The sequence below is a fragment of the Saimiri boliviensis genome, chromosome 12 (assembly GCF_048565385.1).
Source record: "Saimiri boliviensis isolate mSaiBol1 chromosome 12, mSaiBol1.pri, whole genome shotgun sequence".
Classification (NCBI taxonomy): domain Eukaryota; kingdom Metazoa; phylum Chordata; class Mammalia; order Primates; family Cebidae; genus Saimiri; species Saimiri boliviensis.
Window position 1 is genome coordinate 79947383 of NC_133460.1, and position 23981 is coordinate 79971363.

Genomic DNA, 23981 nt, shown 5'->3' on the forward strand with positions numbered 1-23981 from the left:
TCTCAGCTACTCGGGAGGCTGAAGCAGGAGGATCGCTTGAACCCAGGAGGTGGAGATTGCAGTAAGCCAAGATCTCGGCACTGTACCACAGCAGGCAACAGAGCAAGATTCTGTCTTAAAAAATAATAATAATAAAATAAAAATTTTTAAAACTTGTTAAAAGCAATCAAGGATATGCTAAAGTATGGTGGTATAGGTTTATACTGGTTTACTCTCCCAGAATGACTAGGACCATCCCCTATAGGTGGCTGGTCTTCTGCAGGCTATGCTTCTATATTTATTTTTTTTGAGACAGAGTCTCTGTCGCTCAGTCTGGATGGAGTGCAGTGGCGCGATCTCAGCTCACTGCAACTTCTGCCTTCTGGGTTCAAGCAATTCTCCTGCCTCAGCCTCCTGAGTAACTAGTACGACAGGTGCTCACCACCACATCCGGCCAATTTTTGTATTTTTAGTAGAGATGGGGTTTCACCATGTTGGCCAGGATGGTCTCAGTCTCTTGACCTCATTATCCGCCCACCTCAGCCTCCCAAAGTGCTGGGATTACTGGCATGAGCCACTGTTCTGGGAGCTGATGCTTCTAAAACCAATGGTTCCAAATTGATAGATCACTGATGCTTGTGGGAAGCCAATCAATTACTGCCATAGGTCCTTAAATTCATCTGCCTATGGAGAAAAAAATGAGGACACAATACATATCACTGACGTACAACTATTTCTCAAGAAAATACAGATGCTTTTATGACGAACGAGATCCAAACTCATTTTGAAATAGTACTCACTTCAGAGTACTATTTCTAACCAAGGTATCTGGTTAGATTTTCTAAACCAAGGTATACTAAAAACATTACTATCATCCCAGGGTAAGTTCACATTTTTTCCACAATACAAGACCTTCCTGGATAGGAATTCCAAGCCCCTCCTGAGCAGGGTGGCTGTAACACCCCCAGGCTCCCAGTCCCCACAAGGCTCTAGCCACCCTTTGGAGAAGGCCCTTGACTCTCGGGATCCAATTGAGGAAGATCTTGCGAACACCTGGGTGTCTCCTCATGGCTGAACCACAGGTAACAGGTTCTTCAAGGCACCAAACCAGGACACACAATTTGGGCCCTAAACCTCCATATCTGATGCAGTTTTCAGCAGCTACAGTTTCCAATTAGCCCTCAGCGCAGCTGGTGTGGTGCCACGATTATGGTGCATTCCCCATCAGCACTCTGACCCCATAAAATGAGGACAAAATAAGTTGATCCTTGAGGTCCCTTCTGGCCTGTACATACTATGACTTTATCAGGCAAAACTCTCCTGGAATGTGGCAGGATGTGGAAACCAGTACCGAGATCCTGACCTCCCAACCCTTTCTGGCTTTCCCATCATTTGTTTACCAGAGATCTGAGTTTTAGGAAATGAAAGCCTTTTGATTCGAGGTTCCCATCTTCCCCTCATCCAGCCGCTGAGACAGGACTTTTTATCCCGGCAAGCACAGGCCACTCTCATTTCAGTCAACAATGGGGAGTTAGCTTCTGAGTCATCCAGTGCGTGCAATAAAAAAAAAAAAAATTCCTCTCATTTTCCGACCTATCGTCCTATCGTCCTGAGATGGCTGATCTGGCACATCTTCATACACATTTCACTGTTACTAAAGGACAACGCAGCCTCATTTTTTAAATGGCCATAAGCATCACTTTATTTGGGATTGGCAATGGTTTTTGACTGGCAAACTCTTAACTCCAAGGAGAGCAGCCTGAATCAAGGAGAATAATGCCTGATTAAATTCATTTATCATGGCTAAATCTAGCAGTTTCAAAGAGCAATCCCCTTCGAACAAAATCCAAAATCTTTAACAAGGCAACTAAAGCCAATGCCTCCCTCCCCACCCACATCATGCCTCTTCCCCACTGGGCTCCAGCTACAGGGCCACGAAACTGTCACACCTGCTCTTACCTCTGCCTGATTAACTTCTCATCTTCCAGGTGTCCGCGTAAACAACGCTTCTTCTTAAAGAGGCCTTCCCTGACCTCCAGTTTATACCCTCACAGTCATCCTTGTAATATACACTTGGTTTTACTTCATGGCACTGGTCACTGCATGTCTGTAAACCTCTTTGGTGGGTTGGTTTGTTTAATGTTGAAAGACCCTCTCAGCAGCAAGGTGCATCAGCGCAGGATTCTGCCTGCCTCCTCTGCTGTGATTTGCAAAAATTTTAACAGTAACCTCCAAACTATCCTTGGTCATTCCTGGCATCAACAAAGCTAACTTTGGGAGTGTCGTTTAAATGATAGATGCACGTTCCAAAACTAAACTGTCTTTGTATAACTAATGAAAGGCCACCAGGTCAGGAGGATGAGAGGGGCTGGAATTCTGCTAAGATGCAGGCATAGTTAAATGATTACCAGCTATTATTCCAGAGCTCACAATATTTGCAACTTCCCCATTGTAGAACCTAAGATTGAATAACATCCCTATTGTAGAACCTAAGATTGGCCTTTCACAATGTCCTTTCAGGCTTTTGCATTTCTGACTACCAGATGCCCCCACCAAGAAGCGAACTCAACACACCATTTTCCACACCCCTGTGATGGCATCCCCCACCATTCACCTTCCCTAGCCCCCTGCCTGCCAAACTATCTTTGAAAAACCCTAGCCCTCAACTTTCATGGAGGCTGATTTGAGTAATAATAAAACTTTAGTCTTCCAGCTCCATGTGTATTAAACGTTCTCTAGTTCAAATCCCGTCTCGATAAATCAGCTCTATGTAGGCAATGGGCAAGAACCCATTGGGCAGTTACAATATCCTCAGGACTCAATAACTGGAACACAGTAGGTGCTCAATAAATATCTGTATAATAAATGATTGGCTCTAAAACACCTAGTGTTGTTAAAAATGTAATCAGTCTGCTTCATTGTATCCTTTAAAATGTATTATTTCAAACACATTTAAAATATTTTTATTTCAAAAATCAAATAATCATTTCCCTCTACATTACTGTCCTGAAGCATGACCACTCACAAAACTAAAATAATGAGATTGGAACTGAAGAGGTTGAGAAGATGAAAAAGAAGTTTCCTTTCACTTTTTTACACTGAACTGCGGAGAAGTCCAGAATCTCCAGCATTTGGTTCCACCTGCTTTATGGGAGACACATTTCTGCTAAATATATCCCAACAGGTCCAGGACAAGCCAGAACCAGTCTTAGGAGCTCCAAGCCTGAGTAATTGAGGTCTGGTCATCCTATCTTTCAGTCTAATTTCTTTCTTTCTTTCTTTCTTTCTTTTTTTTAAGCCAAACAGGTAAGAAGCCAAAGGAAATCTCAGAAAGTCACAAGACAACATCAGATAGGACTTGAAAGAAATTACACTTACAGATTAAGTTCACATTCTTTTATGAAATATCTTTTTTGTGGAAAAAATGGATTTAAACAAATTATGGGATTTGCCTTTTCCAAAGCCCTTTCATATACAGTCTCCTATTTGAGATAATAATATGATTACCTCACCAGCAACATATTAAACTTTACAGATGAGGAAATTGATATTCAGAGAAGTTGTGAGTGGTTCAAGTTTACACAGCTAAAGGCTGAGCCTGAACTTGAAAGGCTCTCTCATTGCAAATTCCATTCCTTTTTGCTTTAGCACACTGCCACAAGCAGAGGCTCCAAACTCAACCGTTGAAGCCAAAAAAAAAATCCAGGCGACTCATCTGCAGTGGCCTTCTACATAGGACCTTGAGTGTCACAAACTCCTGCTGCTGGCTGAGTGTCTCCCCACCATAGGATGGTCACTCTCCGCCCTGTACTGACCTCGGGCCCAGTAACCCCACCCCTTATAAAATATACAAATGGTAACACAGAAGTCACAAGGGTTACAGGAGAGAAGGCCTGTGCCTCCAGCACTGGGTAGTTCCTGTCTTGAATGGTGGACTCCAATCCTTGCCACATACTATTCATCACAATCATTATCATGACGACAACCATCAGTTAATGAGCATTTATGTACCAAGCAAGACAAAGTTTTTAGCAAGGGTTAACTCACCAATATTCACATGATGCCACCAGACAGACAATGTTACCTGCATCATTACAGATGATGAAATGGAGGAACAGGATTTAAGCAGTTTGCCTGAGATTGTATAGCTGGTGAGTGGCAGACCACCAACTAGGCCATACTGTTTTCATTTCCTCCTGACCATCAATTTCCATCAGAACCAGCTTATAATGGAGTCAGCTTCAATTTCTTAAAAATGAAAAATTCTGGGCCAGGCATGGTGGCTCATGCCTATAATCCCAGCACTGCAGGAGACCAAGGTAAGTGGCTCGCCTTGAGCTCTGGAGTTCGAGGCTAGCCTGGGCAACATGGTGAAACCCTGTTGTTACAAAATACAAAAAAAAAAAAAAAAAATTGTGCCAGATGTGGTGTGCACGCCTGTAGTACCAGTTACTCAGGAGGTTGAGATGGGAGGATGGCTTGTGCCCAGGAGGTGGAGGCTGCAGTGAGCTGAGATCGTGCCACTGAACTCCAACCTGGGTGACAGAGTGAGACCTTGTCTCAGAAAAAGAAAAAAAATTATATACTCATCCCTATTAGTTCAATGAACATCCCATTGCCAGGCTTCTTCTCCAGAGACCATACAACTAGATGACATAAGAATAAATGGAGACAGGTATGGTGGCTCATGCCTATAACCCCAGCACTTTGGGAGGCCAAGACGGGCGGATCACATGAGCTCAGGAGTTCTAGACCAGCCTGGCTAACATGGTGAAACCCCATCTCTACTAAAAATACAAAAATTAGCCAGCTGTAGTGATGCACACTGCCTGTAATCCCAATTACTCGGGGGACTGAGACGAGAATTATTGAACCCTGGAGGTGGAAGTTTCAGTGAGCTGAGATTGCATCACTGCACTCCAGCCTGGGCAACAGAGTAAAACTGTCTCAAATATATATATATATATATATATATATATATATATATATATATATATTATACTATATATGCTATACTATATTTATATATATATAGTAATATATATACTATATATACATTACTATATATATATGTATATATAGTAAATAGGTTTAGACACAACAATTTCCACTAGCGAACAATCTGTCATTTTCTTCACAATTCATTCTTGTGTCTCTCACTCTTTGTCCCCACCAGCACCTCTAGGCAGACACTGCTTGCTTAGAGGCCAACCCGTTCTCTACTCCAAGTTCATAATGCATCTTTAAGACCTGTCCACTGCTACCAGTCCTGAGCACATAAGAAGGTTTTCGAAGTTTAATTGCATTTCTAACTGGTGTAAATAAAGTAGGATGATGATGTAGCTCTGCCACTTTTTTCAACTTACATTTAAATCACTACATACCTAAGTGACACTACTACTATACAGAACTGGATGCATACCCATCGGCCATGACAAAAAGATAACCCTCGTTGGCCCGGCACACTGTTCACGCCTGTAATCCCAGCACTTTGGGAGGCTGAGGCGGGTGAATCACCTGAGGTCAGGAGTATGAGACCAGCCTTACCAACATGGAGAAACCCATGTCTCTACTAAAAATACAAAAATTAGCCAGGCGTGGTAGCACGTGCCTGAAATCCCAGCTACTCGGAAGGCTGGGGCAGGAGAATCACTTGAACCCAGGAGGTGGAGGTTGTGGTGAGCTGAGACTGTGCCATTGCACTCAAGCCTGGGCAACAAGAGCGAAACTCCATCCAAAAAAAAAAAGACAATCCTCCTCCTCAGTGACAATAGCATGTTTCTACTTCATCCCTCTCCTGTTCCCTCCTTCTCTCTCTCTCCCTCTCTTTTTTTTTTTTTTTTTTTTAACATATGGAACACTTTACGAATTTGCGTGTCATCCTTGCACAGGGGCCATGCTAATCTTTTCTGTATCCTTCCAATATTAGTATACGTGCTGCCAAAGTGAGCATCCCTCCTTCTCTCTCTGTTCATTCACTTATCAAACATTCTTATGCACATTCAGAAAGACATTGTAACTTGTTCATTAATATGTGGTTTCTGGAGTCAGATGGCCAGGGATCAAGACCTGCTTGATTTGTAAGCTAAGTGTCCTTGGGCAGGATATTTCACCTCTGTGTAAACAAAGATTCAACAAGGATGAAAAGAACAGCTTTGACATCAGAAGGCTATTGTGAGGATTACGTGAGGTGACTCAGGCAGGGTCCCCACTGTCAGGTCTCTAGAAATGTGAGCTAGTATTTGTAGATTCCAGGAACCACACAAGGAACCAGAATGCAGCTGCGAAAAGGGTAGTGCCTGCCATCAAGAAGCTCACAATCTCCTGGGGGAGGCAAACGGGCAACAGCTGATGAATATTGTGCTAGCACCAAACAAGGCGATAGGAGCCTAAAGATGGAATCACAGAACACTCCCTGGAGGAGGTGCTGCTTAAATCTGTGCAAAGCCACAACAGATAAAAAGCAAAAGGAAAGAGCATGCCCAGTTACAAGAAAATCCTGTGGACTGGTATGGATGAAATTTAGCAAGTGAAGGGAGAGGAAGGGGATGAGGCTGAAGATGTAAACACAGACTAGGAGACCAACTAAGAAATTTAAACACAGCGTCTGACATTGACTGTCCAGTTAACTGCCAAGAAACAACCACTGAGCCTTAGCTCTGCTGAGATTAAGGTGACTGTATTTGACAGATACTCTCTAATAGCTGCTCAAAGAAGCAAACCCATTCAAGGGGTCACCCGTTCAGCCGCTAGGCCAGCCATTCTGTGGCTGGCTTTCCCTAGTGGATCTTTCAGAAGGCAGTCCTACTTAAAATTTCATGTTCCTCTGACAGCTAGATGGGATTCCTTTAACTCCCTGGCTCAAGATTGAAAGCTAGAGGTCCATGAAACAGACTCAGCCCACAATCTTGTTTTTTTCTTACATTTAAATTACATGCCAATATTTATATACCAGCAAATTTCACTCAAACCCCTCGATTCTCAGCTTCTTTTGAAAAATCAGAAAATCTGGCATTTCTGGGCCTAGATTCCCATATGGCAACAATCAGCATTAAATGAGGAGCCGCTGATCCTCTAGATGAGACACATGCTCTCCATTTAGCCACAGGTTCTACCATGCTCTACTGCCCCAGCCACAGAAACCTGGTACTTGTTACCATTTATCATCATTCTTGCAGTTACTAATTTTCAGACTACCTCACCCTCTAGTCAAAACTCATTTATTATGGTATATAAGTTTCTAGCCATTTTTTCCCATTCTAATATACACCTATAATTATACTTTATACCACCATGTAACTACCTTCTTGACTCTTCTAATACAGCATGGGGAAAAAATAATTGAGCAGAGCTTGCTGGGTGAGGCAATTCAAACCCCAACTCTAATGCTTTCCCTCTCTACTGCCTTAAAGAGTGCCATTTTTAGGGGAAATCATTTTGGAGGTCTGGTCCATCATCATTTGTTGATTCAACCAACACACTGAGCTCTGTATGCGACATGCTGGGCTGAGTCAGAGTTCACTGTGATTATTCAGGGGAGCAAAATGTTGTCCCTGTACTAGGGAATATAATTTGCCTTCCGTAAAATTACTAAAGCAGAAATGAAAGCACCAAGAAAATGTAATTGCCAAACAAGACAAGCAAATTTCTTACATGATTCTCACAAGCAAAGAAACAGTTTTGGTGGGCAAAGAAAGAAAACAGAGCAGAGATCCCATTCGGAGCTCACTGAGACTCAGAGATGAGGAAAAATATTCTTTACCAGGCAACTTCCTGCTGCAAACAGGCCGTAAGCTTCAATTCTAGGCAACATAAACCCAATGACAGCTTCTTAAAAGTTTCATTTTTTAAAATGCTATTTTACATATATAACATACACAGAATTTAACAAAAATGAGTAAGTATAAGCATATTAGTCCTTTTTAGGAAATTTTCTTCTTAAAAAAGCAAATTTTAGCCCAGATACAGAACTCACACCTGTAACCCCAGCTCTTTGGGAGACGAAGGTGAGTGGATCACTAGAGGTCAGGAGTTCGAGACCTGCCTGGCCAACATGTCAAAACCCCATCTCTACTAAAAATACAAAATATTTAGCTGGGCATGGTGGCAGGTGCCTGTAATCCCAGCTATTCAGGAGGCTGAGGGAGGAGAATCATTTGAATCCAGGAGGCAGAGGTTGCAGTGAGCCAAGATCACATCACTGCACTCCAGCCTGGGTGATGGAGCAAGACTCTATCTCCAAAAAAAAAAAAAAAAAAAAAAAAAATTAATTCTTATGTTGCTCCTAGCCCCTTCATACAAATGAGTTTGTGACCACTGGCTCAGTTTAAAAGTTACAGAAAGCACAATTATATTTAGAAATACCTTGTGACTAGGATTACCAAATGTCCTGATTTGTCCAAAACAGTGACCTATTTTCCCAGCTTAATTATCAAGAGCACCCCATTTCATTCTCAGAAGTACTCCAACCTGGATAATAAATAATACTGTTGCCTTTTTGACAGACGTGGGGGTTTTAACCAAATATCTGTCAATGGTTTAAATGGTTCTAATGCAGAGGTTTTTGTTTTCTTTTGTTTTATTTCTTTTTCTTGAGGGAAGAACTGTCTCTATTCAGAAAGTTTATTTGCGGATGGGACTGCAGGTCAATTTCCCGACTCTTCATGGAACATTAACTTTCCCCCTTGGAGTTGGCACCTAAACCTCAAGCCAGAAATCAACCCCACTCACCAATACTCAGGCAACTGTGATATTTGCAAGGGTGAGGCAATGGTTTTGAAACAGGTTGGTCATCAGATCCCACAGGGGCAGGGATTAAAAATACAGATAGAGGCCAAGCGCAGTGGCTCACGCCTGTAATCCCAGCACTTTGGGAGTCTGAGTCAGGCAGATCACCTGAGGTCGGGAGTTTGACACCAGCCTGACCAGCATAGAGAAACCCCATCTTTACTGAAAATACAAAATTAGCTGGACATTGTGGCACATGCCTATAATCCCAGCTACTCAGGAGGCTGAGGCAGGAGAATCGCTTGAGCCGGGGAGGCAGAGGTGGTGGTGAGCCACCAAGATCCTGCCATAGTACTCCAGCCTGGGCAACAAGAGTGAAACTCCGTCTCAAAAAAAAAAAAAAATAGCTAGAGCTCCGCACCCAATCTCAGATCCACCAAAGACAGACTATACAGTGAGACCCAATAACCCATACCTTTTTAAAGCTTCCCAGAAAATGTTAATGCTCATCAGGTTTGGAAACACCAAGAGAGATTATGACTATCTTTTCCCCTTTTCTCTCCCTGAATGCAGTTAAAGTCACCAGGTAGACAAAAAGCAATTCGCCCCTAAAATCTCAGCTCTTCCAGAAACGTCTTCAAGGGCAGAACATATACTCCTTTAAAAGACATAGAAAGTCCTTGAAAGGAATATCCATTAGAACAGTATTTCTCTATCTCTTACCAAAACAGACAAAAAAAAAATAGGCCAGGCAGGGATGGCTCATGCCTATAATCCCAGAACTTTGGGAGGCCACAGCAGGAGGATTGCTTAAGCCCAGGAGCTTGAACTAGCCTGGTGACACAGTCAAACCCTGCCTCTACAATAAATCAAAAATTAGCCAGGCATGCAGTCCCAGCTACTCAGGGAGGCTGAGGTGGGAGGATTGCTTAAGCTGGGAGGAGGCTGAGGTTGCAGTTAGCTATGATAGCACCACTACACTCCAGCTTGAGCATCAGAGCAGGATGCTGTCTCAAACAAAAACAAATAAACAAACAAATACAACGCTTATAATGTTGGTTCACACCCCTGAAAATGCTACGCAAATGGAGCATTGTATAAGTAATTTTGTTGTTGTTGTTGTTGTTTTTAAATAGAGATGGGGTCTTGCTGCGTTGGCCAGGGTGGTGTTGAACTCCTGGCCTCAAGCAATCCTCACACCTTGGCCTGCCCAAGTGCTGGTTTCCTAGGCATGAGCCACTGTGTCTATCCAGTAGAAGTATAATAATTCCAAACAAGATATCTAAACAACCTGTGGTTCCTATTTTCCCGTGGCCAGAAAACTCACAGCTAAATGTAGTGTGCAATTACAGAACCAAATGATTTAAAGTTCCTGGCACATCTCTCTTCTTTCCTCTTCCATGTTCCACTTTTTTTGTTAGCTCTTATGTGTGCTCTGGTGTTTTAAATATGGTATGTTTTGGTTTTGTCAGTTGCCTTAAATCTATCCTACAAGTAAATCAGAGAGACAGCCTAGATAACGACAGTTACAATTCAGCATTATATACATCTGCAATAAAGAAATGTGAGATTCAATTTCAATCTCAATGCTACGTGACTTTAAGCATAATCTCCGCTGATTTGATACCTGTGTCAAGGTATTTGGGTACAAATTTAACAGATTCTAATCTGGGGATAAAGTAGAACCCAGTCCTGCAAAGAAGCCATTTAGATGTGGAATTTGAACTCTCTTTAGCCAGAATCTTCTGACTCAGTTTGTTTGTGGGTGGAGGCTATGGCACAGACTTCACAGCTGCACTGTAGCTGCAAAAGCTCTATGTGCTTATACAGGGTGACCTGAAAACACAAAACTGTTTCAAAATGTTCTTGGTTAGTCTATAACCATTGACTCAGGAAAATAAGGCAATAAAATAGGGTAGGTGCTTGCAGATGAATTGCACCTTAATCCATCATACTTCATGGTGCAAAAAGAAGTTATTAGTGCTAAGGGGTGACAGTTCAAAGAGACCTGCTATTCTCTCAGGGTGAAAGCTTGACCACCATTTCTCAGATAGGAATATAATAAAGCAAGTAGCAAAATAGAATACCCTGACTAATTTCTTAAGAAGTTATCAGGGCCAGGTGTGGTGGCTCATGCCTATAATCCCAGCACTTTGGGAGGCTGAGATGGGCGGATCATTTGAAGGGAGTTCGAGACCAGCCTATTCACCAAAATGGTGAAACCTCATCTCTACTAAAAATACAAAAATTAGCTGGGGTGATGTTGCATGCTTGTAATCCCAGCTGCTTGGGAGGCCGAGGTGGGGGATCACTTGAACCCAGGAGGTGGAGATTGCAATGAGCCAAGATCATGCCACTGCACTCCAGCCCAGGTGACAGAGTAAGACTCCCATCAAGAAGTCAAGTTCCTCAAAAGTTTCCAAACAAGCTCCTATGAACCCTATGTGCTTTTAAATAGCTCCAATACTTACTACCCATAACCCAAAGCCTAAACACTCACTAAACCTTGAGTGACTTACTCTCTTTGACTCTGTATCTTCATTTAGCAAATGAAATTTATAATGCATCAACCTCATTAGGTTGTTGGAAGGATTAAATGAGATTGCATTTGTAAAGAGTTCAGAACAATGCCTGGCACTTAATAAACACTCAATATATAGTAGCTACCATTAATATGTGTTTAATAGTACCACTAGGCTCTCTCTATAATCACGTGAATCCTCACCACAACCTTTGAAGACAAGCACTATTATTCCCACATTGCAAATGAAGACACTGAATTTTCAGGAGTTAACCTGTTCAAGAACATACAAGCTAATAAATGGACAAAATAAGGTTTGAACCAGATCTAGCAGTTGTCAAAATGTGTTTTTCCCTTGACATTAAGATGTCTTTAATTCTTGATTTGTTACAGTAAAAATAAGGCAAAAAGCACAAAGCAATGAAGTCCAAATAGTTGACTGCGATATAGTAAGTTGGGCTTAGAAATGCTACATGTATGGAAAAAAGTCTGGAAACGTTTACAGCCAGCTGTTCATTGTGTTTACCTCTGTAATGTAAGACTGGGGAAGCCTTTTACCTTATGCTTTCTGTAGGCTTATATTGTCTGATCTTTTAAACAATTACGTGGGCTTCTATGTAACCTTTATTGAAGCATGACATGTATACAGTACAAATAGTAACTATACAGCTGATTGAATTTTCACATACAGAGCACACCCAAGGAAACAGCATGAGATAAGGAAACAGAACATTACCTCAACTACTAAACCTCGCTTGTGCCCATTTTCCATCACTGACCTCCTGGCAAAGGTCTGGCACAATCCTGACTACTAACATTGTAGATTAATTCTGTCCAATTTTATATAACTGGAATCACACAATATTTGCTCTTTACTCTTAGATATGGCCTTTTTCTCTCAATGTGTGTGTGTGTGTTTCTGTTCCGTGTCATTGAATGTAGTTGTAACTTCTTTACTCTGGCTGTGATGTTTTATATCATATAACTATGTATCTATTCTATTGTTGTTAGCCATGTGAACCATTTCAAATCTGGGGCTATCATGAACAGTGTTGCTTGGAAAATTCTCAAACTTGTGCTTTAGCACTCATGTGGACCCAATTTCTATTGAGTATTTAACTAGAAGAACTGTTGGGTTATATGGTATGGGTATGTTCAGCTTCAGAAGCATGAGTATTTTTTTTTTTTTTTTTTTTTTTTGAGACGGAGTTTCGCTCTTGTTACCCAGGGTGGAGTGCAATGGCGCGATCTCGGCTCACCGCAACCTCCGCCTCCTGGGTTCAGGCAATTCTCCTGCCTCAGCCTCCTGACTAGCTGGGATTACAGGCAAGCACCACCATGCCCAGCTACTTTTTTGTGTTTTTAGTAGAGACGGGGTTTCACCATGTTGACCAGGATGGTCTCGATCTCTCGACCTCGTGATCCACCCGCCTCGGCCTCCCAAAGTGCTGGGATTACAGGCTTGAGCCACCGTGCCCGGCAGCATGAGTATTTTTTATATTTTTTTTAAAGAAATGGCTGCAAACCATTTGCTGCATCAACCAAATTTAATCTATCTATATGCATTTTCTTTCTTTCTTTCTTTCTTTTTTTTTTTTTTTTTTTGAGACAGAGTCTTGCCCTGTCACCCAGGCTGGAGTGCAGTGGCGCAATCTTGGCTCACTGCAACCTCTGCCTCCGGGGTTCAAGTGATTGGCTCACTGGCTTCTGTATGCATTTTCAACATCTTTATCTAAACTACATCCTATCTATGTTCTTACTGTCTACTTTATTGAATGGCCATGTCTATAAAAATTAGTCCTTGAGTCTTCGGTCAGGAATCTGGCTCCTACAAGACCACTGTGTTCATGAGAAAATCACTTTTAATATTTATGGCATTTACCAAGGAGACAGTGTACTACATATGGGAGAGTATAACACAGAACTCAGCTACAGATGAGCAGCCCAATTTACCCATGGTGAGACTAACAACAGTATCAACAATCACACAGGGTGCTAGCATTCATACTGGAATTACATTTTTGGTCTTAGGTTTCATGGGTATATTGCATTTTGGAATTAGCTTGGCTACCACAAGATGGAACTATTCACTACCTGGTCATCTTCATCTACCACAAGAACCATTCCCCAATCCCCTCCTACCCCTGCAAGCAGGTCTTTCTCTAGCCAATCCTTCCACTCCTCTGCTCTTCTGTTCTTCACTGTCCACGTGGGCATGGAACCTCATCTGAACTGTAAATTATCCCAGTGGGGCCATGACCTCCAGTTTATTGTTATTTTTGTTGTTGCTGTTTTTGAGATGGAGTCTCGCTCTATAGCCCAGGCTGGAGTGCAGTGGCCCGATCTCGGCTCACTGCAACCTCCACCTCCCAGTCCCAGTTCAAGCAATTCTCCTATCTCAGCCTCCTAAGTAGCTGGGATTACAGGCACAAGCCACCATGCCCAACTAATTTTTGTATTTTTTAGTAGAGATGGGATTTCACCATGTTGGCCAGTCTGGTCTTGAACTCCTGACCTCATGATCCACCCGCCTCAGCCTCCCAAAGTGCTGGGATTACAGGCGTGAGCCACCAGACCCAGCCAAACTTCCAGTTTTTCAGGAGGGACAAAGAAGGGAGATGCTGATTTCTGAGGTACTCTGAGCTGAGGTCACCTGGCAACTGGAGATTCACCCCAGCCAACCTCAGGGGCATGAGAGACTCCAGGGTGTAGAGCCCAGAAATGTCTTGTCCCTCATGTCGAAGCCTGAACCACGCTTAGCACTTTTCAGAGCTGTGTGCTGGGTAACACAGTTAGCAATGAAACATTGACAGTTATGGCTTATTAGGAGGCAGAATACAGTGGTTAAAGCTGGCCTGGGAGTGAGTCTGCCTGGCTTCACTTCCCAGCTCTGCAATTGTCTGACTTTGTGTCCTGTGTCCCTCCGTAATGGGTTATGAGGAATACAGAAGAAGATAATGTAAGTGCATGCTTAGCACCGAGCAGGCACTCAAAAAAATGTTAGCGGCTATTAAAATATTACTATGGCATAAAGATTAAAACTATAGGCTTGAAAGCCGGACTGCCCAGCCAAACTCCAGCTCTACCACTCACTGATATATGATGCAGGCAATGTACTTAATGTTTCCATGCCTCAGTTCCCTCATCTGTAAAATGGGGATCTTAATCCCACCTCACAAAATATGTGTGAAGATCACTGAATGTATAATGGTCTTAGAATGGTGCCTGGCATATTAAAAGTCCTATATATATTTTAACTATGGTTATTATTGCAAGCAGATCAAATAAATATTTCTCACACACATCTTTCAAATGTAAATGGATGCTGCTGTGATTAACAAAACACAAATTCATCTGAAACATTACGGAATTCATAGTGTTTTCTAAATCACCTTATGATTGAAGGTACAACTAATACCATGAAAGATTAGGACACTCTAACAATAAAAATGTGGGCTCAGGCCAGACACGATGGCTCACACCTGTATTCTCAGCCCTTTGGGAGGCAGAGGTGGGCAAGTCACTTGAGGCCAGGAGCTCGAGACCAGCCTGGCCAACATGGTGAAATCCCATTTCTACTAAAAATACAAAAATTAGCCAGACACGGTGACCTACACCTGTGATCCCAACTACTCAGGAGGCTGAGGCAAGAATCACTTGAACCTGGGAGATGGAGGTTGCAGTGAGCCGAGATCAGACCACTGCACTCTTACCTGGGCAACAGAGGGAGACCTTGCATAAAAAAAAAAAAAAAAAAAAAAAAAGTGGGCTCTCATATTCAAATGAAAACCCCTGGGTTTGCTTGCTTGTTTATTATTTTATTTTATCTTTACCAGGAACTCAACCCAAGAGAAGACATACGATTTCCCCAGATCAGCCACTGAGGTGCTCAGGACTAGAGCTCAGCTTAAGTCCCTGCCCTGGACATTGTACCAGGTGGCCAACTGAATCCTGGAAGCTTCTCCAAGGGTTTCCCCTGAGACCTATTGGAAGCGAGATCATCCGTTAAAAATTAGTTTTCTGACATAGCCACTTTTGCTCCAGTCTCTACCCTGTTCTTTACAAGGAAGTTTAGTGGTAAATCAGCCAATGAGAAATTATGTAAATTCAAACAAATTACTAATCTGTGGGCACCTAAGCTTTCCTATTTGCAAAAGACAAAGAATGCTAGCTTTCCTCTCCTCTGCGGAGCAAGAGGCATGGCCTAAGAATGTGCCAGTCCCATCCTGGTCCCAGCACAGAGCAATTCCTTGGTGCTTTTCCCAGTCCTGGTCAGCCTAGAAGAATATGACCCCGGTGGTTAGATGACACTCTCCCCTCAATCATCTGCCAGGCTGTAATATCCCAAAGCCATTATTCCCTCTTGCCTCCTGAAACAAACCAGCAAGGTTGGCATCAGGAGTTTGGGAAGGGGAAAGTATCTGGTCAGAGGGTTATAACATAGTGTGCTAAATCTCATGCCAGTGGGCTCAGGCATTCACTTACAAGTCATTCTCTTTGATTTGTCCTCTTCCCCCTCTCTCCTTAGGTCAGCTGTGAGCAGCTGAAGTCGCCAATATTTCCCAGATGATCAATTTCACAGACTAAGAGCATGCAGCACAATGGACATTAAAACATAAGGAGCCGGCCAGGCGCGGTGGCTCACGCCTGTAATCCCAGCACTTTGGGAGGCTGAGGTGGGTGGATCATGAGGTCAGGAGATCGAGACCATCCAGGCCAACATGGTGAAACCCTGTCTCTACTAAAAATACAAAAAATTAGCTGGGCATGGTGGCGCGTGCCTGTAATCCCAGCTACTCAGGAGGCTGAGGCAGGAGAATTGCCTGAACCCAGGAGGCGGAGGTTGCGGTGAGCCGAGATCGCGCCATTGCACTCCAGCCTGAGTAATAAGAGTGAAACTCCGTCTCAAAAAAAAAAAAAAAAAAAAAAAAACATAAGGAGCCTTTTTGGATATTTCTTGCTTTTCATAATCTGACAGACAAACCCTTCTCTTTCAATCTTTAGGACATGATATAAAATCTATTTGAATCCGGAAATACCACTCTTAAAAATCAGAAATGACCTCTGGCCACAGTATCCATTATTAAGCACCCCTTGGGATACTTGAGAAAAGAGCATAAGCATTCGGCACAAAACTGCTCAGCTCATAGCAAAGGGTTCCCCAGGAATCAAGAGACAAATGAGCAGCTCCTCCAACTAAGGGCATCCCTTGATCTTGGCCTCGCCCTTTCCTGTCTTTTATCAGTTGCTAAGAGAAAAAAACAGTCAACATAAACTGAGTTGCAGTGTTGGCCTGGGTATAGATTCTCTGAAGGCTTTCCTTGAAAGCAACTAGAGGGAATCAGAAATTGACATAAAAAATTGTTTTTAATTAACAAAAAATCTCAAGGAAATGGACAAGGGTTGATTTGGAGCAGGAGCTGACAGGAAAAAATCTCAGAGAACAGTGGCAAATGTGTGGCTGGATCATCAGGGAATTCAAGGCAAGAGCACTAAATGAGAACGTGTGTAAATGAAGAAAGCTAGCCCATGTCCACTTAGAGCTGGAAATCTGGATTTAAATTTTAAGTTGATGATACTAGATGAAAACATCAAAGAGCTAAAGAAGTTGTTCACACCCACACACGCACACACACACAGTGTGTGTGTTCTGTATGAGTCTGTTCAGAAACAGGCAAAATTAAGCTATAGTATTTGGGATACTATGTAGGTGGTAAAACTATGAAGAAAAGCACGGAAGAGATTACCATACGTCATGATAGGGTTACATTTAGGAAACTTTTGGGTGCTGCAATATTCTATTTCTTGAAGTGGGTGGTGATTATACATCATTTGCTTTAAAATCATTTGCTATGCATTTGTGTTTATGAGATTTTTATTTCACAAATTAAAAAAATAAGTTAAAAAATAAAAAATATTTCAAGTACATAAGATTAGCATTATATTAAGAAGCTTTAGCAGTTTAGCAAAAAACTAGAGCCAATATCAGAATAATTCATGCAAGAGAAAGCAAACATGGTTATTTAAATAAAAGGCACTCCTCTCCCAGCCTAATTTTATGATTTGCTTTTGTGGAAAGATTCAAAGTCTACATATACAAAACCATACTAGCAAACTGCCCAGGATGATATATAATGTAGCATACCTACCAATCAGAAAGTGTGTACAGCTCTTTGCCAATGCTCACATTTCCTCACTATCACTATTTACAGAGCACTCTCACATACCTTAACTCACAGCCAAGGGCTGGTGCTATCCCCGCTGTAGAGTTTTTTTTGAAAGTAGCCTCAGACAGTGGGAGGTTCACCCCAGGAACAGATCAAGTAAGAAGCAGACACCAGACCAGCACCAGATCTCAGATGGCCACCCCAGCGTCCCTTTATGACAATGACTTTCCCATTCCCAAGAGGTGAACAGGCTCACAATTTTTTCATGTGTTAATAAGGAGCTGAAGAAAAACAAGTAAATTACTGTCAGCATGAAAATGTTACCTATTCTGATTCACTTTCACTTTTCAATTAAAGCACCTGCCAAGGGCATTATAAAGATTAGCTTCTCTCAGTAGACCATGAACACCTTGAGAGTGGAGCTGTGCCCCCTCATTTCTGAGGTGTTTGAACAGTTTCTGGAATATGATATGTGTTCATTAAACATGTGCACACACCATAAATAAATAATATAAATAATAAATGAATGAATGACTATATGAAGGTAAAAACCAATGAATTCACAGTGTGGTGCTTTCCACCCCATAAGACTTTTAAAAGCAGCTAAAATGAAAGGCAGTAACTGCCCTTTTAACAGATTGCCAATACATCCACCACTACTTAAAAAAAGATTTCATGTCATATATAAATCTCAGAAGAGGAGAGGGCTAACAGGTTAATTATAGACACAAAGAACAGGGACAAATGGACGATGAGGTAAGCGAGTTGAAATGTGCAGAGGCAATGTCCTCCCTGGACAAGAATTTATTAATAAGCCTGCAAGGATTTACCCAGCCTGGCCAGGTACAGGTCTGCACCAAGCTTGGGGACGAGGGCCCAAATCTGAGGAAGGAACGGTTCTTAGCTTGAGGAATTCGGCTGGTGGCTGGAAAGGCAGTGTGTATCTTTGAGAATAATCAGAGGTCTCTGTGGGACAAGGCAAACAGGTGGAAGATAAGGCCCTAAACATGGCCCACCTACTCTTTTGGGGGTGCGATAGTCAGAGAAGACCTTCTCACTGGGCCAGGCCAATGTGGAAAGAAGCATGGGTAGAACTGTGGCTGGCAGACAAGTCAAGAGGAAGCCACCAATTCTTCTCCTGCACCTCCCACCAAACTCCTTCAGCTGCTGGAGGCAGGGGCTTGAGTCAAAAGGATCCATAAGGATTATTCCCCTTCTTCTCTACACTACCCCCAACCCCAGGTAAAAAGAAGGATGTTGGCCGGGGGTGGTGGCTAAGGCCTGCAATCCCAGCACTGCGGGAAGCCAAGACTGGTGGATCATGAGGTCAGGAGTTCAAGACCAGCCTCACCAACATGGGGAAACCCTGTCTCTACTAAAAATGCAAAAATTAACTGGGTATCATGGCATGTGCCTGTAATCTCAGCTACTCAGTTGGCTGAAGCAGGAGAAACGCTTGAACCCAGGAGGCAGAGGTTGCAGTCAGCCGAGATCGTGCCACTGCACTCCAGCCTGGGCGACAGGAGCGAGACTCTGTCTTAAAAAAAAAAAAAAAAAAAAAAAAAAAAAAAAAAAAAAAAAATGATGTTTAGAAGGCCTGGGAAACAAGCTGAAGGGCAGCTTCAGCAGGCAGATGGGCCCAAGAATGGAATGTGCCGCCTCCAAGCAAGGAGTGGCCAGGGGTGGGGAGAAAGGGGACTTTCTTTTCTCCCTTTCCTCATTCGAGGTATTTATTGAGTCTCTTCTTGGTGCTCAAGCACTGAATGTGAGTGATCATTTCTCAGTGGGACATCAACCTTGTGTTTGGCCAGATTCAATGGTCAAAACCAGGACCTCTGAACACTGAGTCTGGGGGGTTTCACTTTGTTAGGGAGCAATGGTTCTGGTGGCCCCTGATTCAACGTGAGCCCTTCTAATAGTCGAGGCCCCTCTGAGATTTCAAGCACCACCACCCCACCCCCAGGTGGAAACCCCACCCCAGTATCTCCTTCTGCCCTGAGGAAAAGGGCTGGTGCGGGGACGGGGAGGAGGCAATCTGGGAATGCTAGGAAGAAAGAGGGGATGGCCACTTTCCGCAGAGGGGAGAAGAATGACCAAGAGGGTTTACTTGAGTTTATTTGTTGTGTTTATCTCCAAAATCCAGCACATTTTCCAAAAGGCATTCAAGGGGAGAGCCTCAGCGTGGATCAAGTCCAAAGAGGGGAAAACCAGTTTTTTCGGTTTTTTTTAGGTTACTCTCACTTACCCTCCACCCCAGTAAACTTCCCACCCACCCCACCTCACTTTCCAGGTCTTTCCTGTTGCTTTCGGCTGCACTGAGATTTGGGAAGAAGGGAAAAGTGCCATCTCCCACCGCGCGGGATCTCCGGGGACCCTTGTCTCCTCGCCGGTTGAAAAAGCACTAACACCCGCCCCGCCGCGCTTCCGGGGCCAAGGAACGAAAACTGCCCTCTTTTTTCTGGCGGACACGGAGCGCGCCCGCGACTGGCGGGCCAGCCCGGGAGCTCAGCCTCCGCGAAGGAGCGGCGGGGCCCGGGCGCGCGAAGAGCGCTCAGCTCACAGCTCACCTGGACTCGCCCCGCGGCGGTCCCGACTCCGTCCCGGACGGCCGCGCGGGGCCCGGGTCTCTCCACGTCCCCTCCCAGAGCGCCCCACTTCCACGCGCGTCCCAGCTGCTCTTACCCGGGAAACGGCGAGAGGCTGCTCGAAGTCCTTGCCGCCCACGAGGCGGAAGCCCCACGGCCCCGGGCCCTTGAGGACGATCTGCTGGGTGGTCATGGCGCGGCTGTGGCGGGCGACGACCTGCTGGGACGGACCGGCAGGACGCGGCAAGGAGTGCAGGGCTTCCCCGGCAGCTGTCGGAGAAAGAGCTGGGCGGGGCGGGTCCGGGGAGCCTGGGGCCGGCGGGGGCAGGGCAACCGCGAGGGCCCGGGCGAGGGCGGCTCCGCCCAGGCCGCGTCGCCGCCAGCCGCCCCGCCTGTCCTCCCGCCCGCAGCCGCTCCGCGCCCCGCGCGCCGGCCTAGGGGTCCCGGCCCGGAGTCCTGCGGAGAGAGCCCGAGTCAGGTGCGGGGCCGGGGCTCTCTGCAGCTCCGCCCAGGACCCCACACCGCCTCCCTCCCTCCTGCTCGCACGGCCGCACTGCGGCTCTCGGCCAGGGCAGGTGCTAGGTGAGAGGGAAGCAGTTACCAACAGCGAAACAAACTCGCCCCTGGTGCTTTGTAAAACGAGAATTTTTTAAAGTGCTGTGCCAACTCAGCCCTCTGAGGTCAGCTCCGACTTCCCATTTGCTTTTTATAAACGGTAATGATGTTTAAAAGGTGCTTTCGAATGATCTCATTTGTTGCTGAGGCAATCGAGGCGTTTAGTCCCATTTTACAGATGAAGTAACTGAGTCTGCCTGAGGCGACACCCCTCGTCAGCATCTGGACCACTGCCCGGGCCCTGTGCTACAGAACCCCATCCTGGAACTTTCATAATGCTGATGAGACCATCGCACAGGTTATAACTGAACTTCAAGATCTTCCTAGAAATCTTTCCTCAAGACTGGAGTTCGCTGTAGGTTCTGACTTCAACAATTCAAACCTCAAGTTTGGGGCGGTCCAATGGCTACTGTGCAAGAAAAGAGCTGAGTTCGGATACCTGGATTCCCAGCCTGCACGAGCTTTCTAGCCAGGCTCCCTAACGCCCTCCCGGTGGAGTGCATTCTCCACGCCGGACCAGACCGCGTCCCATGCTGCCCTTGGCATCCCCACCTCACTACAGGTAAAAACGCAGATCCTTACAACGCCTACAGGGTAGAATGGCCCCAACTCCCTCTCTGCCCCCGACTCCTCCTGCCCTTTCCCCACCTGCCCCCCACTCTGCCAGGCTATCCTCCTTGCTCCTGACTCAGGGCCTTGCCTCAGGGCCCTGTCTGCAATGCTCTTCTCCCAGACATCCCCACCACTCTCAGTGTTCACGTGTCATTTTCTAGGGCCTGGACACGTGAGTCATGCCTGGAATCACGGCACTTTGGGAGGCTGAGGCAAGAAGATCAGTTGAGCCAAGGAATCCTAGATCAGCCCCAGCAACATGGCAAGACCCTGTCTCTACAAATAAAAATAAAAAATTAGCCGGGTTTGGCGGCTCACACCTGTGGTCCCAGCTACTTGGGAGACTGAGGTGGGAGGATGGCTTGATCCCTAGAGGTCAAGGCTGCAGTGAGCTGTGGTCATACAACTGTACTCCAGCTTGGGTGACAGAGTGAGAGCCTATCTAAAAAAAAAAAAAAAAAAAAAAAAAGCAAATGTCATTGTCCAAGGCCATTTCTGAGTACCATTTGAGATATTCTCTTTAGAATGCTCTATTACCTTCCCCTGCCTAATTTTTTCCTTTGTATTTATCACCATCTGACAAACTCTATATTTTGTGTATTCATTTGTTCCACCTCCACTCTTCAGCATTCATTCCATAAGGACAGAGGTTTTTATCTGTTTTGATCACTGCTGTGCCCTAGTACCTAGAATTGTATCTGCCACATAGTACTTAATGGATGTAACACACTGGCCATCCTCAGGACCACTTACCCTCTCTGGGCCCAGTTTCTTCGCAGTTTTCTTGGCAACCATTCATCCTGGCACCCAGGCCCCAGCACAGAGCTTGGCATAGAGCACATGCTCAATGAGTTTCTTCAGTGCACAGCTCTGTCTCCTTGTGATTCTGGCCTACCTACTGAGGAGCCCTATGCACAGATTTACACATAAAAGGATTATCTTGCTTGTCCAATTATGTCACAGCACAAATGCCTATGTTCAGGAATCGTTTGTTTTCTTTTAGAAATTAAAGCAGAGTTACATTATTACACAGCCCTCGCAACTTCTTGCATCCTGATACTCTTTCCTAAACCTGAGAAAAATGGATGGTGTTATAGCCAGTCACCAGTTAGTGCTTTATGAACACCAAAAATACATTATCTTTGTTCAAGATTGATTAGAAAGCATGACAGTGTTTCAGGTCCCTGCAGAACCTGCAGGAATCACCAGATGCCGAATCTCTCCTTAGATGTGTGACCATCTGGAATATTTTCTGTCCTCTTGGTGCCTAAGGACAAAACAGGAGAAAAGGGATGAAAAGCCTCAGCTTCTGTGCTTCTGAGGGCAGAGACTATCTTTCATTCATTCCAAGTGCCCTGCTAGCACGGACTTCTATCAGAGTAGGTGTCAATAAGTGTTTATTTCATACAATAGTCTATACAGACATAGTGTGCTAGTATGTTAGCAAAATATCTGTGCGACTTGAGTCCTCAGTTGCTTTGTTGTTAAATGTTCTCAGTTGTAGTCTGGCTCTACACTGCAAGAGCTATAAAACAGTCAACCCTTTGACCCAGTCATCCACTTTCTGGGCAACAATTCCAAGGACATAATTTTTAAAAAGAAAAATGCTGTATGTATACAGATATTTATAGCTGCATTATTTATAATGATCAAAAAAAACTGGAATCAACCAGTAACAGAAAAGTGGCTAAATACGGTATGGCTGTAGGAGGGAAGAGTTAATACAGCACGAAAATGATAACCATGAAGGCTACGAAGAGACAGGGAAATGTGTTTTCAACATATATAAAAAGGGTGGAACAAAATTATTTGTATCCTATGTTAAAAAAAATAATTGTGAAGCCAAGGTGCATCGATCAACTGAGGACAGGAGTTCGAGACCAGCCTGACCAACAGGGAGAAACCTCGTCTCTTCTAAAAATACAAAATTAGCCAGGCATGGTGGCACATGCCTGTAATCCCAGCTACTCAGGAGGCTGAGGCAGGAGAATCGCTTGAACCTGGGATGCGGAGGCTGTGGTGAGCCAAGATTGTGTCACTGCACTCCAGCCTGGGCAACAAGAGCGAAACTCCATCTCAAAAAATAAAATAAAATAAAAATAATAAAATCATATCTACCTCCTGAAATTAAGAGAAAGCAGGAAAACTACTGGCAGACAGAATGAGAACTTTTTTTAAATAACTGCCTCTAATAATTATGTAAATTTTTCAAAATAAACATCAAAATGGTTCCAGCTCCTTGGATGGAGACTAACTGCTAGTCTTTCTCAGGATAAAGACCTGATGATTTATCTTTTTTTTTTTTTTTTTTTTTTTTGAGATGAGTTCTCACTCCATTGCCCAGGCTGGAGTGCAGTGGCATGATCTCTGCTTACTGCAACCTCTGCCTCCCAAGTCCCAGTGATTCTCCTGCCTCAGCCTTCCAAGTAGCTGGGATTACAGGTACCACGCCTGGCTAATTTTTGTATTTTTATTAGAGACGGGGGTTTCACCATGTTGGCCAGGCTGGTCTAGAACTCCTGACCTCAAGTCAGGAGTTGGCCTCCTTGGCCAACTCACCTTGGCCTCCCAAAGCTCTGGGATTACAGGTGTGAGCCCCTGCACCCAGCCTCCATTTATCTTCTTTATCTCTTCCTTTCTTCCCCAGCCAGCTAGCTCTGAACTGGGCACACAGCACATATACTCAGAAAATACCCAGAAACAGATTGACAGCCCTCACCCCAAAACATAAACCATCTGCTCTTACCTTAAACAACATTACTTATTTATTCATGC

At 44.2% G+C, this 23981-nt stretch overlaps 1 protein-coding gene and 1 non-coding gene across 2 annotated transcripts in view; both read right to left on the bottom strand.

The window, feature by feature from the left end:
* The window catches only part of PDLIM1 (PDZ and LIM domain 1), a 57869-nt gene extending 37585 nt beyond the window's left edge, over positions 1 to 20284 (bottom strand). The window contains exon 1 of the mRNA XM_039465048.2: positions 20077 to 20284. Coding sequence (XP_039320982.2) covers positions 20077 to 20172 — 96 coding nt within the window. The 5' untranslated portion in view covers positions 20173 to 20284. The remainder of the gene's footprint in view (positions 1 to 20076) is intronic.
* Positions 5826 to 5932, bottom strand: LOC120362614 (U6 spliceosomal RNA). Its single transcript, XR_005578467.1, has one exon. It is a non-coding gene; the product is annotated as a U6 spliceosomal RNA (small nuclear RNA).
* Positions 20285 to 23981: the final 3697 nt, after the last annotated feature.